Below are 18,454 nucleotides of genomic sequence, written 5' to 3'. Positions count from 1 at the left end.
CTTTCTCACAGGACAGAGTGTGCCCAAGCTGAAGTTCTCTGCTGTCACCAAAAGCAGCCACATGAAAACCTCCACAGGGACCGGAGACTGCCTTACAGTTGCGGGGCCCCTGGGCTCTCCCACCTCGGTGGCCATCTTTGCTGGAGCACCCGGTTCGGCTTCTGTCAATCTGGTGAGTGCACATCTGGTCAGACGCCTTGCTTCCTGAGCAGATGGTCAGAGGAAGTTGCTAGTTAGGTTTTCAGATCATCACCGCAGAATATCATCTTAACATCAGCCGAGCCATTTTAGCTCGGCCAAAATATGAGCGGCCAAAGAGGAGACCAAGATAAATTTCGTCCAGCCACTCTTAGCCAACTCCATCCCCAACTCCCCTTGCCTGTAACTCAACAAGTTAATGTTTGCTGAAGATGCAAAGTGTTGGCATGGTTGCCACCTGAGTTTATACTCTTTCCTACCCCAGATCCTCTTCTGACGAGACGTAAAAAGACCTGCATACAGTAGGCTAGCATAGACACAACTGTACCAAATTGTTTTTTTTAGCAGATGATGGGAAAAGAGTAATCCCCTGCCATTTAGTTGTGTGTGAGGAGACACTGCTTTGTCTTGCGGGGGTTACCAGCCTGCCTGTGACAGCCTTGGCCGTAGCCAAGTCATGCAAGGTAAGCCTGGCCTTTCTCACTTCTCTGTATTTCTGAGGAATCTGCTCTTCCATTTCTTCTTAAAAGAGTTCTGCATCTTCTTATGGAGAATTGATAACCCTGCAGTGGACCTTGGTGATTATATGCACGTTAATCCTGGTACCTCGGTTATAGGCTATGGCTGAGAGAGAAGATAAATTTCCCAATTGGTAATGGGATGATCAAAGTAGGTATAAATGGAACCCCAGGCTTTGCCCTTGAACTTATGATCCCTAATAACCAGCCTGCGGACGCGGGATGCCTTAGCCGTGGGACAGGACTGCAGGAGAGCCTGGTCATCCAGTCTTCCCCCCCCCAGTGCTCCCTTCCTGGCTACACTGCCTTCTCATTCATGTTACCTAACCTGTAGATTTGTTTGTGTTGGAGCACTGATGGGCACTGACCGTTACTTTTAGGACAAGACAGTTATCAAATTTTGTTGCTAATAAGAAATGTACCTCAGCTTGTTTGATGGAACTGAGGAGGTGACGTAAGTGTCATCTAATTCTCTACATTTTGCTGCAAGCAGAAGTGTTTGTGCCTGATCAAAACTCCACTTTTGACAAGGACCAACCTCCAAGTCCAAGGCAGACCTTGTGCCTTGTCTCCCACCTGTGCAATGATGTAACTTAGGAATGACAAGGTACCTTCTCACTACTGGCCTCATCTTTGTTCTTCCTAGCTGGGGCAAGAGGTTGGGAGACAGAGGATTCATTAAAATGGCAGAGGTTGGTGGCTGTGATGTGACCAGGAATGCATCCTGGTGTAAAGAAGCAGTTACTTCCTCTCTCCTCTGGTGAGAAATCATTTCAGGTGACCAGAACTATCTTGAGGCCTAAAAATTTCACCAGATGATGCCTGACATCCAGAGGGGCCATTTTCAGCATCCTCCCATCTCAGGTTCTCCTTGTCAAGTTAACTCTCTCAGCTGTGCTGCACATTTTTTTAACCAAAATGAAGAGTCTGACACGAATATTAATTCATCGAGTCAAGTTTTTATTATGCACCTGTGAGTTTATGGGAACAATGACAAGGGATCAGAGGAACAGGGGGGACACATGATTTTCAGATGTGGGGTCTCTGAACATCCGTGACGAGGTAGAGACGTAGCCCACCTGTCTGCCCAGCCAGCCAGGGAGGGTGAGAAAGGACCAAGCGGGTCGGCGCTCCTGTCTTCTGGAGGAGCCCTCCACGCCGGTAACCTCACTGGCCGCTTCTGCATGGGAAGAGCCTGGGATCTGAGCTACATCACCCAGGAAGGTTTCTGAACCCAGGGGCAAGGTGACCTTCTGATTAGCGAGGTGCCTTGGTCAGGTGTGGGTCAATGAGTGGGGGGCTCCCTCAAAATATTTGGTGAGTACTGAACAGACGTACAGCCTCCCCATAGGTCTCAATTCCATTACTTCCCTTTGTCTTATTTATGATACGATTTTATATATAATATACCAAGTAGAGCAGTGTTTCTCTTTTAGACAAATGTTTGAAGTGAGTGGGTTCACAGCCTTCCCCTTAGTGGAATCCTTGGGCAAGAGTGCACAGGTGGGTGGGGGTAAATGTACAAAGAATCTGGCTTATTTGGAATTTTCCACTTCCTTGGCCTTCAGGATTCGTATTTTTCTCTTTTCTTTTGGCAGATCAATCCAAAAGGCAAACTGTTTAGAAACAAAGAGTCCCAACAGTTTTTTCTCGTGTAAGGTATGATTAAATGATTTTATTGCATTTCCTGTTCCTGGGTATGCAGACGCATCTACGCCTGCAGAGCAATCGTAAGACCCTGCAACTCTTTCATTGGGTTTGTGGTAGCAGTGCCTCTTACAGTGACAATGAAGTGGGTGACAAAGAGCAAAGGGCCTTGCATTCATGTACCCAGTCTTCCTGCCTGCTGATGGCACCTGAAAGACCAATAGAAAACACATGCCTGGTGGCTGGCTTTCTGACTCAGCCACTATTGATTCCACAGCCCCCCTGGTTTCTCTCCACTGAGCCGAGCCAACGTTGCCAGTTCTTCTGGGAACAAGAAGACCATGGTTTTCATTGCTTGAGGTTTCACTACCAATGGTCACTCCCAGTCCAGAATCCCAGGCTGTGAACTTTATAGGCTGTCATGCAGAGGACACCTACCCTGGGAGCAGAAGCTTGGGTCTGAATCCTGCTTCCAATGAATTGGGAACAAGCTAACTCGAGTTTGTATTGACTCATCTGTGAACCAGGAATGATAGCAGCACCTCAGAATTATCTGGTGGCGTGGGCTGGATTGTGTCTCCCCCTTCCCCGAAGTCACACTGAAGTCCTAACCCCAGGATCTCAGAACGTGACCTTATTTGGAAATGGGATCATTGTGGATACAACTAGTTAAAGCAGGAACATACCGGAGGGAAGACCCTAATCCAGTGTGACCGCTGTTTTCATAAAAAGGGCAAATCTGGAGACAGACACGTACACAGGAACATACACAGGAACGCAAAGACGGGGTGATGCTTCAAGACACCAAAGAGGCTTGATGATTGCTGGCAACCACCAGAAGCTAAAGGAGAGGCATGGAACGGATCCTTCCTTCACAGGGAACCAACCTGGCTGACACCTTGATCTTAGACTTCTGGCTTCCAGAACAGAGATGATGAATTTCTATGGTTCTAAGCCCCCCAGGTTTTGGCCCTTTGTCACAGCAGCCCTAATGAACCAACAACAGGCACACTAATAATGCATACATAGAACCCGACTTCACCCGCTCAGCTCACCCAAGGAGCCCCTCGTTCACTGGGGGCTGGGCTCCCCTTTCCTAGACAGGACAGAAGCGGAAGGGGGAGCTTAAGTGCCTTCCAAATGACGATGACTTCGCTTCTACCCCACAACCATACACCAATGACCTTCGGGTTACAGAGGACAGTGTAGAGAGCGTGTTGAAACATAAAATTGGAAGTGTGGGCTTTGCCTTGGATGAGCTCACAATCCCCAATTAAACTACCCGCCATCACAAATGAAAGGTACGACACAGTTGCCCTTTGGCAAGAAGAAACTGTCAAGCCTGCACCAAAGCTTCTGAGCCGGAAAGGGCTATCTGAAAATTGCGACGTGTTCCAGTGGACCAGATGGTGACAGGGACTTGATGACATGGCTTGTTGTGCTTGGCCCTGCTGCCCTTGTGCCCACGGGAACCACCCTGCCTCGCTGCCTTCCTCCCCGCCCATCAGCCCAGCCGCAGCCTCCTGCTGTTAGAAGGTGCGGTCACCCCCAGGCCTCGGGACGGGGCGGGCCTTCGGACAGGGTGGGACGGGAGTGTACTGAAAGGGGGTTGGCGAGGGACGGACCTCCACGGGGTCACCGCGGCAGGAGGCACCCTAGTCCCTCCGCCCGCTTGGGGACCCCTGGACTAGGTTCTCCAAGCCCCCAAACCCCAGGCAAGTCCAAGCTGCTGGTGACACGCCCTCCCGGCTTTGGGCACAGCAGAGACAGAACAAATGCTCAGTTGGCCACTATCTCACTTCTACCTGAGAGGAAAGAGCAGGAGGCTGTGATCTGTGTCCTGGGGAGGAGGCCGGAGCCAGTCCGTCCCAGGCGTGCGGAGGGCATGCTCTGCCCAGGCGGGGGCCGCAGCTGACTCAATAGGAGTTCAGCGCCTGCTTGGACCGGCGTTTCATGTGCAGGCGCTGGTGGCGGAGGAGGTCAGAGTTCTGGAAGAAGCTTTTGACGCAGTACCGGCACTGAAAACGCCGGGGCTTGTCCATGTGAATGTTGCTGCGGTGCCGGGCCAGGTGGTCGTGTCGCTGGAACACCTTCCCGCAGTCACAGCACTGGAAATGCAGCTTGGCCTTGCCCTTGGCCAGCAGGGCGTCTGGCTCCCCGCCCAGGGCCCCTGGTGCCTCCTGCTCTCTCTTCTTTACCACCTCCAGGTTGTCCGGCTGCAGGTGGATCCGCCGGTGCGAGAGCAGGTGGGAGTTGAGGCGGAAGCTCTTCCCGCAGGCGCCGCACCTGAAAGGTTTCTGGGCCTCGTGGGACTCCAGGTGCCCGTCTAGGTCCTCGCTGTCGCTGAACAGCTCCCCGCACACCGAGCACTCGTGAGGCTTCTCCAGCTTCCTGCGACTGCGCAGGTGCCGGATGAAGTTGACCCTCCAGCGGAAGATTTTGCCGCAGTTCGGACACACGTAGGACTTTTTGGAGGAGGCCTGCACCTCGCCTGCTGCCTCGAGGCCGCTCCGGGGGGAGGAGGGGAGGCTGCGCTGCTTCTCCATGGGGCTCCGGGGCTCGTCCGCGCAGTACGAGCCAAGCTGGGAGTCCTCCTCCCCAGAGCTAGACAGGACAATCTCGATGGTCACCTCCTCATCCAGGCTGTTCTCGGGGAACGGCGCACCACCTCCGGCTACCAGAAAGCAAAGTGGAGGTCAGTGGTGCTGCCCCGGCCGCGTCCTAGCCCCTGGGAACCCCGCCCAGGGAGGTCCAGCTTGGGTCCAGAAACCCACATTTTTGCAAGCGATCCTCCCCCTGCGATACCTCTGGTATGGCCTGTGGGAAGGGAACCCTCAGCCCGGGCCACACTGTGCTAACCCATTCTGGGTACCACTTTCTTGTCTCTGCCTCTTCCCTCCCTTTTATCCTAAGCTCCCAGACCCAGTCCTTTTTTTTTCTTTTCTTTTCTAGCCACTGAAACTCCTCCAAGCTCTAAGAATTTCTATTTGTGTTAAGTCTTGGCCATCGACACATCACTTCGCAACTGCCTGGCTTAACTAGGCATGGGAAAAAATTCTGTCAGGGCATGTTAAGGGCTCTGACATAGAAGACGACCTTACATTCTATAAAAAGAGTACCAGGAAGCTGCCAGCTACCATACTTTGCAAACTGAAATGTCCCAGAGGCTGTGCAAAACTGCCAGCATGCACAGTCCCATTTGCTCCTGCACACAACCTAATACATTATTTGCCACATTATAAACAGGCAGACTCAGGTGATAGGCCCAAGGGCTCAGGATTGAAGCAGGGCTGAGCCCTGCTGTGACATCAGGGCTGTTCAACGGTCTGGGACCACCCAAGGTCATCTCTCCCTCTCAGTGTCGCATCTGAGGCCCACCAGCAGCCACCAGTGGTGATGGGTAGAGGTGTTCGGCACTTTATAAACTACACTGAAGCTGGCTCAATGGATCCTGAGTCTGTGATGATGGAGAGCAGTCCGTGGGTAGGAGGTGGGTGAGCACTGGGGAACCCGGTATGAGGGCCTGGCCTGCAACCCAGAAGCCCACTGCACAGCTCTCCTCAGGACTGGTTCCTTCCTTTTGTGAAATGTGGGGCTCACGTCTAAGGGGCAGGGGGCAATGCTACCAGGTTCTTCAAGAGACCAGCAGGAATATGGTTATTCTGGGCTTCATTGTTGGAGGGAGGAGAGTTCTGGCAAGTTAGGGAAACTAAGGGCAAGTGGAACTAGACAGAGCATGGCGTAAGACCCAAAGCCACAGAACGCGGGAAAGACACTGGGCAGTGGCAGAGACCATGGGCGATCTGTCCATACATCAGAAGCCGAGTGTGAGGGGCGCTGGGTAGAACGTGAGACTGCGGAGTGGGAAGGCAAGACTTGAAGATTTAGAAAAATTTCAGTCTATCTATATTGCGAAAAATGAGAAAGTACATTCTGGAGAGAACACCAAGGGTGGCTGGACAACCATGGATTCAACCATCTCAGAAGCTAGGGATGGAGATGAGAAAATTCAGGAAAGATCTGTAGAGATCTCTTGGGACCCTCTTGTCTGACAGCCTGGACCCCTATAAACTGCGTGAGGGGCCAACAGTGTTTCTGAGAATGTCATATGAACGAACAGACACACTGACATCCTGGACTTCAAAGGACAGGGACAGGATGACCTAAAGGAAGGCTATCGGACTTCTAGAAAGAACTAGTAGAGCTAATTGGCTGCAAACATGCATTATTCTTGAAGAAAAAGGAAGATGAGCCCCACGGGCAGTTAAGAGGTTGACAGAGCTGTTCCTGCATCCACAGGCCCAGAGGGTGGGCAGAGCACTGAGCCAAAGATGACTCCCAAGCCCTAAAATCTAACGGAATCTGCCCTGCTAGGGTTCAGGCTTGCTTGGGAGCCGTCAGCCTTTCTTCTCTCCCATTTCTCCCTTTTGGAATGAAAATGTCTGCTCTGTGACTGCCTCACCGTTGCATTTTGGAAGCACATAACTTGATGTCTGGTTTCACAGGTTCACAGATGTAAGTGAATGTACCTTGAATCTCATCGAAATCTGATTTAGATGATATTTAGATTAAATTATGGACTCAGAGTTGATGCTGGAATAGATTAGGGGATGTTGGGATAGGGTGAATGTATTTTGCACTTGAGAAGCATGAATTATGAGGGAACAGAGGGTGAAGTGTTATATACTGAACTGTATCCCCTTAAAAAGTCATGTTATGTGGATCAATGGAATAGAACAGAGAGCCCAGAAATAAACCCACACAACTACAGTCAATCAATCTTTGACAAAGGAGGCAAAAATATACAATGGAGAAAAGACAGTCTCTTCAGTAAGTGGTGCTGGGAAAGCTGACAACTGCAGGTAAATCAATGAAGTTAGAACACTCTGTCACACCACACACAAAAATAAACTCAAAATGGCTTAAAGGCTTAAACATAAGACAGGACACCATAAATCTAGAAGAGAACATAGGCAGTACATCCTCTGACATAAATCATAGCAATGTTTTCCCAGGTCCATCTCCCAGGGCAATAGAAATAAAAACAAAAATAAACAAATGGGACCTAGTCAAACTTTTATAGGTTTTTGCACAGCAAACAAAACCATAAACAAAACAGAAAGACAACCTACAGGTTGGGAGAAAATATTTGCAAACAATGCTATTGACAAGGATTTAATTTCCAGAATAACAAACAGCTCATACACCTCAATAAAAGAAAACAAGCAACCCAATCAAAAATGGGCAGAAGACCTAAACAGATACTCAGCCAAGGAAGACATACAGATGGCCAACAGGTACGTAAAAAGATGCTCAGTATCGCTAATTATCAGAGAAATGCAAATCAAAACTACAATGAGGTATCACCTCACACTAGTCAGAACAGCCATCATTAAAAAGTCCACAAATGATAAATGCTGGAGAGGGTATGAAGAGGAGGGAACTTCCTACATGGTGGGAATGTAATTTGGTGCAGTCACTATGGAAAGCAGTATGGAGATGCCTTAAAAAACTTAAAATAGAGTTACCATATGACCCAGCAATCCCACTCCTGGGATTTGAAAAGATACATGCACCCCAAAGTTCATAGCCACACTATTTACAATAGCTAAGACATGGAAGTAACCTAAATGTTCATCAACAGAGGACTGGATAAAGAAGTTGTGATATATTTACATAATGGAATACTATACAGCCATAAAAAAGAATGAAATCATGCCATTTGCAGCAGGATGGATGGACCTAGAGATTGTCATACTAAGTGAAGTAAGTCAGAGAAAGACACATATCAAGGATATCACTTATATGTGGAAATCTAAAAGAAAAAAAAATGATACCAATGAAGTTTTTTACAAAACAGAAACAAACTCATAGACCTAGAAAACATACTTATGGTTACCAAAGAGGGAGAGATAAATTAGGAGTTTGGGATTCACAGACACAAACTACCATATACAGAATGGAGTAACGCCAGGGATGCCTCTCAGCTCAGCACTGATAAGTACAAAAGGGTGTGAGGAGGGAGATCAGGGGGAGGGAGCAGAACTCGCTGTCAGGCTAACAGAAGGGAGAACAGGGAAGAGTTACTGGTCTAAGTGCTTTTATATGTATTAAATCATTTAATCCCCAACAATAACTCCACAAGGTGGCTATGGCTCCCATCTCTGACTTACAGGGGAAAATTTAAAAGAGCGAGAGAGAGTTGCCCAAGGTTTCAGGAGAACTGAGCTCAACTGGAAGGGGGTGGTGATGAGTGTGAAAGCCTGTGGCCATGCTGGACCATGGCCAAGGAAGGACCAGTCTGCTGGGTGTGTTCAAAGAGGGTAGTGGGGCAGGCAAAGGCCCATGCCCAGGTGATGGCCAACTCCTCAAGAAGGGCACTGTGACCTGGGAATAAAAAGTCCCCTGTCAGCTGGAGGGGCTAAGGAGAGAAGCAGGGAGAATAGGAAGCTAGACGTGGAGAGAGAGAGAGAGAGAGGGAGAGAGAGAGAGAGAGAGAGAGAGAGAGAGAGAGAGAGAGAGAGAGAGAGAGAGAGAGGGAGAGGGAGAGAGAATTAAAAATATATTCTTAAATATTAGGATGGGGAGACTTTCCTAAGCAAGACATAAAATCAAAAGAGATGAATTATCATATTTACAGATTAAAATTACTCTAAAAACTATGTGCCAAAAAGGCATATAAACAAAGTTTAAAAACCAGGAGGAATTATGTGCAAATACACAAGGGACAACAGATTCAAACCTATAATTTTGAGTTTCTATGAATTCATAGAAAAGGCAAGCTAATGGGGAGTCAAGAACAGAGTCTGGAGCCCAACCACATGGGTTCAGCTCCTCAGTCTGACACCCTGGGCTGGTGACTTCAGCTCGGGTGCCCAGGCTGCAGAATGGAGACATCATCATACCCATTATGGGCTGTCTGTGTCTCCCCAAAATTTGTATGTTGAAGCCCTAACTCCCAGTGTGATGGTATGAAGAGGTGAGCCTTTTAGGAGGTAATCAGGTTTCCATGAGGTCTTGAAGGTGAGACCCTTGTGATGGGATCAGTATCCTTGTAACAAGAGGAACAGACAAGAGCTCTCTGTCTCCCTGAGGAAGCACCAAGGAGAGATCAGGTGAACACACAGGGGGAAGGCAGTCATCTACAAGCCAGGAAGAGAGGCCTCACCACACACCGAGTCTGCTGCTGACTTGATCTTAGGCTTCCCAACCTTCAGAACTGTAGGAAATGAATTTCTATTGTTTAATAGGAAATACCTCTATGGTATTCTGCTATGGTAGCCCGTGCTGGCTAAGACAGCGCCTGTCTCAGAAGGTGCGGAGAGGATGCGATGTGTAAAACCACGTGAAGACCTTACACCAGTGCAGTGCTTCGACATTTCAGAGTTAACCAAATGTGAGGGGAAGAAAGGCAAACAAGAAAAAAGGGGCTAAAGACTACTAACTACACAATTCACAGAGAAAACACGAAAAGATATTCTATCTTAGTGGCAGCATTACAGTGTGCTGGCCGGCCGGACACAAATGGAACTGGCTGGAAGCATCCTTCCTGAGTGTGGGTGTGGAGTGTGGACCCGTCACCTGCTGTCAGAAGGCGTGGGAAGGGCTACCAAATAAAAATGGTGCCTATTCTTGGCAACCCATCGTCTCTCCCTGTTCTTAGTTAGCAACCTTTAGCTTCTTGCCATTTCAAAGGAGATTCGGTGTCAGAGCCCAGCAAAGGGCGACTGAAGCTGAAAATTCCCCTGGGGTAATGAACATCCACATTCTAAAAGTATGCTGCCATGGCGGAGAGACATGCTGTGGGCAGGGCAGAAGCCAGAGAGGATTCAAAACGCGTCTTGAGAATGGAGCATTCATCAAACCTAACTGAGAGTGGGCCACATGTGAGCGATCGCCCCGAGCGTGCAGAAGCAGGCTCCCGAGAAAACCAGGGGCGAGCACCTAAGCTTTTAGGGAGGAAGCACTTACTGTCCATCCAGACCTGTGGTCACTTACATAAACGTACAACCCCTCTTGTCTACATAGTACGGGGCGGGGGACACAAATGACTGTGACCCTGCGTGGATGTAGGTGGAAATTCCAGAATATTGTGTAAATTCTCAAAAAGGCATCAGAGGTAAAACGGACTGTGTATGAGTCAGTCTTCATAGTTGCAAAAACCTCTATGATACAGTGGGTTTAAGTAACAATCAGAGACTTGCGCGTGAGGTTTGGAAGAACTCCTGAACCCAGAGGACATTAAATATGGCGGGATTTTTGTCTCTGCCTCTGGAGGTGGTGATTTTTAACAACATGACTCAGACTCTGAATGGCGGCTACATCTGAGAGCAGCTGGAGCACACTCTCCAGAGGTGCCCTGCCCCTTTCGGCATCCTGCAGCTTGCTCTTTAATTCCCCTTTGTCCAGGGACTCGGGTCTTCCACGCTCAGGGAGGAAATACACAAACCCACACCCTGCCGCAACCCACAAGGAATGGCAAGGAGGGGAGGGCTCAGACTGGGGGTTAGCTGGGAGATTCCCAGCAAACAGAACCAGGGCAGGCGGCTGGTAACCCTCCAGGAGCTGCCAGCAGGGAACTCAAGAGTTCAATTCCCAGACCTACCACCACCGCCCCCCAGTAGCACAAATGGATATACACACACCACACACATGTATGCATCAACACATGTACTTGTGCACACACACACACCAGGCACGCACACTTTCACAGACACAACATGCCAGATATACTGTACACATGTGCACACAGCACACACAAACACGCTAGACACATACCCCACACCACACACTACCCCATGTGTCTGGCCACACACGAGACATGCTCATATGCATACCACACATGTACACACACACAACCCACCAGACACACTATGCACATACACCACACCACACATGCTGTTACCACATGCATGCACACACATACACAGATGCACACTTAGGCACCGTATCACTCCCCACACTACATGCACATACGAGCTCACATACACACACGTACGTATATACACTCTCAAGCCACACATCACACACAGACCCACACCCGCCCGGCCCTCCTCTACCTGAGCAGGTGCTCTGAGCAAGCGCTGTCTGCTGGCAGGTCTGGAAGTCGGGCACCTGCAGCTCATCCCGTTTTCTTCTTTCTTCTACCTGGAATGGCTGGAGGCTTGGGAAGTCTTTCCCGAGAAGAAAATGAAAGAATTGATTTTTCCTGCAGCCGCAGCACTACTGGGGAAGGCACCTGAACAGACGCCAGGCTATGATCCGAGAGCAGGCCTGGGCTCCCGAGAGGGAGGGCGGCCACTCAGTAAATGTTTGTTGAGCATGTGAATTCTGCAGGCAAAATGGGCCAACGCTACGAATGTGGGTTTTGAAGCTAGACAAGAATGAACATGGATCCGGGTTCAGCCCCGTCTACTTGACGGTGGACAAGTGACTGCCAACCCTGTTGTCATTTCCACTTTCTCTGTGCAGACGCTGCCTAAGTGCAGCCTGGACACAGCTTGCTGGGGCAGAGATGGGACGGGAGGCTGGCCACGCCAGAGGCCCTGGATGCTTGTTCCAGGTGGGGATGGTGAGCGAAGTCCTGATCTGCTCTGTGCCAGTTTTAGGTCCCAAAGGAGGAGGGGACTGGGGCTGCTGCCTCTACCATACAAAGGCTTTTCCCCTGAAGGCGCAGGCGTCTTGAGGCATTCAGCATGGTAGTTCCCAACACAAGCTCTGGTGACACAGAAAGCTGGGGGTGCGGAGGGTGCCTACATGTGCATCTGTGTATTTCACCTTAGCCCCAGCATCTGTCCAGTTTCCCCACACAACTTGCATTAGGTGGCTGGAAGGAGTAGACAGGTGAGGCGTCCGGAGGCACTGTGCCCAGTGTCCAGCTAAGAGGTGGCACGCCCTCCCCCTCTCCTTCCTGACTTTGGAGAGTCCCTGACCTCACTCGTGGAGGGGGCCACTGGGCTGTTGGCACAAGCCAGGTGGCACTTATAACAGAGGGGAGAGATTTTCCCATCACATCCTAGTCCGTGGCTGGTGGAGTGCAATCCGCACACCTGGCAAAATTAAAACCCCACGTTTTTTCTGTGAGGGATCAGGGTGGAGGCAAGACACATTCTACCAAGACGTGGTCCAGAGGTGACAGAGGGCTGCAGAGAGATGGCACAGGGAGCAGGCCTGCCTCGGGCCGGCAGCAGCCCTCCACCCTGCTCTAGCCGCCCAGTTCTGGTGTCATTACTCACCCAAGTAGGACACCTGGGACATGTCCTTCCCCTGGAGGTCCTGCAGCTCTGGAACACGTGGCTCATTCTCCTCTCCCTGGGAGAGACCCAGCTGGGCAGCCGCGTCATCTGTTCACAGGAAAGGGGAAGACACACATTCATCCGTGCTCTGCTCCCCAGGGAAGCCAGGGTAGGAGGAGGGCGGTGACTCTGGGACAGGACCAGAGGGGCGCACAACAGGCCATGACATCAACAGGGGCCAGGCAGAGCCACAGAGAAGTGGAAAGACCAGACAGAGCGAGCAGGGAGAGGGCAGGGGAGGGAGGACACTAAAGGGCCAGGTGTGGCCTGAGGCATCTTTCAGGCTTATTAGTTTAAAAACCAGCTACACAGAGAGCCTTCGGACAGGAATGACAGAAGAAAAGCAGTAAAACAGCCAGGCAATACGCCCAATTTACATGGGACTGCAGCAGGGATGCTCACTCTGCAAAGTGGCCTTGGGGCCACTATGTATAGTGACCACCCACGGGGTTGGGAGGGGTACAGTGAGGTCTGAAATGGGCCCCCTCGCCCCGTTCCTTGGTCTCAGGAAGAGAGGGGAGTTAAGTCTTACTCGGAGGCAGTGAGACCCCACAGTCCTCCCCAATGATGAACTCTCCGTAGAAGCCAGTCTGGGCAGGGTCTAGAAGGGACCAGTCCTCTTCCGAGAAGCAGAAGATCATGTCCTTGAAAGGAGAAACCCGGTTCTGAAATCAGAGGAGAACAGGTACACCTCAATCCTGGGACAAGCTAGCGGAGGGATGCTACAAACAAGTGGGAAGCAAGATGGGGCTGAGGCAGAGCTCCCAGCAACGTGTGCAGACGGGAGAAAGAGAAAGCAGGCAGGCTGCTCCGGAGCTCACACTGCTTCCCCAGTTCTAGCCTGAGATCCACCTCGTATGTATCTAGTTTGGCTGGATCCAAACAGTGGATGTCTCCCAGGGTGGCCAAGGATGTATACAGAGAACAGCCCTCCTACGCAGTGCTGGGGAGGCTGCACAGCCACAACTCCCAGGCGGCCAAATGGGGAACGCCCACCAAGTTACCGATGTGCTTATCCTTCAATGCAGATTCCACTTGTAGAGTTTATTTTTTGCACGTGGGCAGTGTGAGGTCTATATGAGCACCTTCACTGCAACATTGATGCAATAAAGACGGAAAACATCTGTGCTCGTCAACAGAGAACTGTGTAAGTGAGCAACAGGACATCCCACAAGGCATGATCACACCCCTACCAGAAGTAATAACGGACTCTCTGCACTGAGTAGGAAGCTCTCCAAGGTGTTCCGTTACATGAAAAAGCAGCTGTGCAGAAGGCTGTCTAGGTGGCCCCCGTGTGCACAGCGCCTAGATATGCTGACTGCTGGCTGCTTCTGTGGGGGTAGCTGGGACCCCCAGGGTCAGGTGCAGCAGGGAGGCTTTTCTTGCACTTTGTGTTACGAACCGTGGGAATGTGTCAAAAATTAACTTTAACTTTTGAAATAATGGCATAGCCACATAATACCAGGAGACCATAAAAATAAAAACATCATTTCCAAAATAGAAATATACATTCTTGCCAGTTAGAGCATGAAGCTAGGTTCTCAATTTCCTGCAAATACTAATACAACAATAGACTGACAGTAATGTAAATGTCATTGAAAAATTCTTCGTTTTGTTTGTAATAATCTGGAGCCTTGGTCATTTAATAGAACATTAGGGAGAAGTAAAATGTGAAAGATGGACAACTATTGGTCTAGCTGACACTTGTTTGTACCTTCTAATCCCAGAAGAACATAAATACATAAATGTATTGTTTCTACTAAGCATGTCACTATTTACTGGCTTCATAGGCACATAGTTTCTGTAGAGTGTTTCAGTCACAAAGCATTTAAAATAAATTTCCATTTTGGGTTAAAACAAAACAAAACAAAACAAGTCCTTTATAAAGTTAATCGGAAAGGACTTCAAAATAAAATTTTGAAGGGAAAAAATGCAACCCATAGTACTTCTGTATAATATACTAACATCTTTTTTTTTTTTTTAAGAATTCATAATAAACACATATCCTTGTATCTAAATCTCTGGAATTACCAGGCCCTGCCATCTGGTTGGTTGCCCTAGGGGCCGGGTGTGGGGGGTGTGGTGCAGGCATGGGAAAGGAGAGTTTTCAATGACTCTGCTCTGATACCTTTGGACTCTTCCTCCTTCACATACACACTTTAATTTTTAAAAGTAAACCTAGAGAAAACAGAGCAATACAAGGAATAGGAGGAGCATACAACTCTTCGACTAGATTCGGTAAATTAACATCGTACCCTTTGGTCATTTCCCCCCTCTCACATACATGGTAAGTGGTACGGTGGGTATGTTTACTCATTCTCCTGGATTCCTGGGGACCTGCAGGCACCACGACATGGTACCCCCATGTGCCTCAGCATGAATCTCCTGAGAAAAAAGTTACTCCCCTACATCAGCACAATTCTTGTAGCACAGTGGTTCTCAACCAAGGGGGATTGATTCTACACCCAGAGGATATCTGGCAATGTTTAGAGACATATTTTTCACCACTAAGGGGTGGGCATTACTGACACTGAGTGGGTGGTGGCCAAGGATGCTGCTCCACACCCCTGGGGCTGCACCTGAGATAGCCCAACGCAACCAAGAACCATCTAGCCAAAATGTCACTAATGCCACTCTAATACTCCCCAAATTTAATATCAGTTCAGTAATATCATCTAGTGTCTCCTGAATTATGAAATAGCATTATCCTTTCAAGGAAAAAAAATTATGAAGAGTTCCACAAGTGACTGTGACAAGAAGTCAAGATTGGGAGTTGTTGGGTTAAAGCTGTCTCGTGGGCCCCTAGAAATCTTGCTAACCACACATTGTGTCTTAAAATGTCAACCATCGGAATACAAGTGAAATTCAACAGTCTTATATTTACATTACTGCGGGCATACGTTTACAATTATTTATGAGGGTTTTTTTTTTCCACCCAAGTCCATTTGATTAGAGAAGATTAAAAGTGTGGTGCTCCCCTGGGCACTTCAGGATGTAGGAAAACAGGCCTTCAAACTCGATTGGGAAAGATGCACATTTCTGGGCAATATCTGGGAGAACACAGCAGAAGCATACCCGTGCATACCCTACGATCCAGTAATTCTATTTGTAGGAGATTTTCCTAAGGAAATCATTAGAGATGTGTGCAGAGATGTGTGTTAAGGACGGAGAACACACTGCTTGGCAGAATCGTACGTGAGGTTTCTTTTCTTCTTTACACTTTTCTCTAGCACCTGAAGGCTTACTCTAAGCATGTATCATTTACATTTTATTATTAAAAATTGAAACAAAATACCCATGTACCCCCACTAAGGTGTAAAAATTATTAAAATAGGTAATAGTCTTTGCTTCAGGTTTTCTTTGAAAGGGTGTGGTATACCACAGGTGGGATTATGGTTTCCTCTGAGCTTCTCCTGGTCCCAGTCTCATCTCTAGACCTTCCTAGAGGTCAGCTGCATTCTGGATTTGGTGTTTAATATTCTATGTGTGCTTTTTAGACTCCCACTACACCTGAATATAGTTTGAAGTGACAGCCCTGTTTTGTATGTTTTTAATGTTAAACTTACCTTACACTCATCATTCTGTTTAAGATTTATTCATGTTGATACATGTAGGTGTAGTTCACTGACTTTCATGTATATAGTTTCATAGAATTATTCTACTGTTGACAATGTTCATGTTTTCCCCAGTACTTTGCTATTACAAGCAACAGCTCGATGAACTCTCTTATCTGTCACCCCATCCATGGGCATCTCTCCAGAGCAGAGATGCAGAGGGAGCATTGGGAATACACATCTTGATGGATATTAAGGATTTCCACATCGTTCTTCAAGTGGGGGACATAAGGTACAGTACCACTGGCAATGCACTGGCATGTCTGTTTCTATACACATTTGCCAACAACACTGGGTACTGTCAAATGTCTAAGCTTCTAGCAACACTGTGGGTATGAAGCACTCATAAAAGTGTAACTCCTCTTTCCTTGAAGAATAACTCTCTTTGGGGTTTACTGGCCAATGGAATTTTGTCTTCTTTGAGATGCTAATTTATTTTCTTCACCTATGTTTCTATTTTCTAATCAGTTGCTCTTTATAAACTGAAATTCTTTACTATCATAAAAGAAAAGATGACACTATTTCAACTAAAAAAATTGAAACATGTTTCAATCAACTTATGGTGGTATAAATAATGAGTAATATTAGCAATATAGAAAGAACTGCAAGAAAATGCTTAACAAATTGGTAAGGTGACTATTTTATAAAAGAGTACAAAATCAGAAATGTGGTGTGGAACAAAAAAGGGCCAACACAGAAGAGGAGGAAAAGTTCAGAAACAGAATGTGGTGCACATAAAAATTTAACCTATAAGAAAAAACAGAACCTAAATGCTAGAGAGGATGTAGAGACAAGGAACCCTCCTGTACTGTTGGTGGGAATGTTGGTGGGAGTGTAAATTGGTGCAGCCACTGTGGAGGACAGTATGGAGTTTCCTTTAAAAAACTAAAAACAGAGTTACCATATGATCCAGCAATCCCACTTCTGGGCATATATCTGGAGAAAACTATAATTTGAAAACATACATGAACTCCAATGTCCACAGCAGCATTATTTACAATAGCCAAGGCATGGAAACAAACTGAATGTCCATCAACAGATGACTAGATAAAGAAGATGTGGTACAATGGAATATTACTCAGCCATAAAAAATGACATAATGCCATTTGCTGCAACATGGATGGACCTAGAGATCATACTGAGTTAAGTAAGTCAGATAGAGAAAGACAAATATCATATTATATCACTTACATGTGGAATCTTAAAAAAAAGATACAAATTCTATTTACAAACCAAACCAAAAACAGACTCACGGACATAGAAAACAAACTATGTTACCAAAGAGGAATAGGGGGGAGGGATAAATTAGGGGTTGAGGATTAACAGACACACATTATTATACATAAAATAAATAAACAACAAAGACCTGCTGTATAGCACAGAGTACTATATTCAACTTCTTGTAATATATAATGGAAAAGAATCTGAAAAGAAAAAAATATGTATACATATAACTGAATTACTTTGCTGTAAACCTGAAACTAACACAACACTGTAAATCAACTATACTTCCATAAAGATTAAGACAAAAAAGAAAAAAACTTAAGTAAAAGATTTAAATAAAATCCAGAGACTCATAATGCAACATAAAGACATCTAGGTTTCAATAGAAGATCACTCACTATATCAAGAACCAGGAAAATGTCAAACTGAATTTAAAAAAGGACTGTCACTAGGTGCCAACAATGAGATGGCAGAGATGTGAGAACTAATGACAAAGGAAGAAGCTGTGATAAAAATGCTGTAATGAGCAATTACAAGAATGCTTAAAACAACTGAAAAAATAAAGAGCAAAGAAATAGAAGGTCTTGGCAAAACAAAAACAAAACACAGAAGATTTAAACAATAACTGGATACATCAACAATGTATGGAAACATTAGAACTGAAAACCACAATACTGAAATAAAGAGCTCAGTAGATGGGCTCAATAGCAGAACGGAGGGGCAGAAAAAAGTCAGCCAACTTGAAGGAAAAAAAAGAGAAATTGTCCAATCTGAAAAACAGAGAAAACAGACCAAGAAAACATGAACAGAGTCTCAGGTTAACTCTGGAACGGCAACAAAAGATGACATCTGTGTCATCAGGGTCCCAGAACTCTCAGTCAGTGGGACTGAAAAAGTACTCGAAGAGAAAACTGACTCAAGACTTCCCAGATTTGAAAAGAGACATAAGCCCACAGAA

At 47.2% G+C, this 18,454-nt stretch overlaps 1 protein-coding gene and 1 long non-coding RNA gene across 4 annotated transcripts in view; one reads left to right on the top strand and one right to left on the bottom strand.

Annotated features, from left to right (window-relative positions):
- Window positions 1-1,655: 1,655 nt before the first annotated feature.
- Window positions 1,656-18,454, bottom strand: part of ZNF496 (zinc finger protein 496) — a 33,772-nt gene continuing 16,973 nt past the window's right edge. For 2 of the 3 annotated variants that reach the window (XM_072953437.1, XM_072953426.1), the window contains 4 exons: window positions 13,191-13,323; window positions 12,599-12,706; window positions 11,423-11,536; window positions 1,656-5,037 (listed from right to left, as the gene is read on the bottom strand). In XM_072953437.1, the coding sequence (XP_072809538.1) occupies window positions 4,280-5,037; window positions 11,423-11,536; window positions 12,599-12,706; window positions 13,191-13,323 (1,113 nt within the window). In that variant the 3' untranslated portion in view covers window positions 1,656-4,279. The remainder of the gene's footprint in view (window positions 5,038-11,422; window positions 11,537-12,598; window positions 12,707-13,190; window positions 13,324-18,454) is intronic. The other variant, XR_012066412.1, reaches the window with a different exon arrangement.
- On the top strand, window positions 3,840-6,813 carry LOC140691013 (uncharacterized). The gene is made up of 3 exons (XR_012066465.1): window positions 3,840-3,899; window positions 4,571-5,058; window positions 5,316-6,813. It is a non-coding gene; the product is annotated as an uncharacterized lncRNA (long non-coding RNA).

Source organism: Vicugna pacos, chromosome 3 (genome assembly GCF_048564905.1).
Source record: "Vicugna pacos chromosome 3, VicPac4, whole genome shotgun sequence".
In the NCBI taxonomy this organism is placed as follows: Eukaryota; Metazoa; Chordata; class Mammalia; order Artiodactyla; family Camelidae; genus Vicugna; species Vicugna pacos.
Note: the sequence above shows the minus strand (reverse complement) of the source record. Positions and strands in the feature narration are given on the sequence as shown.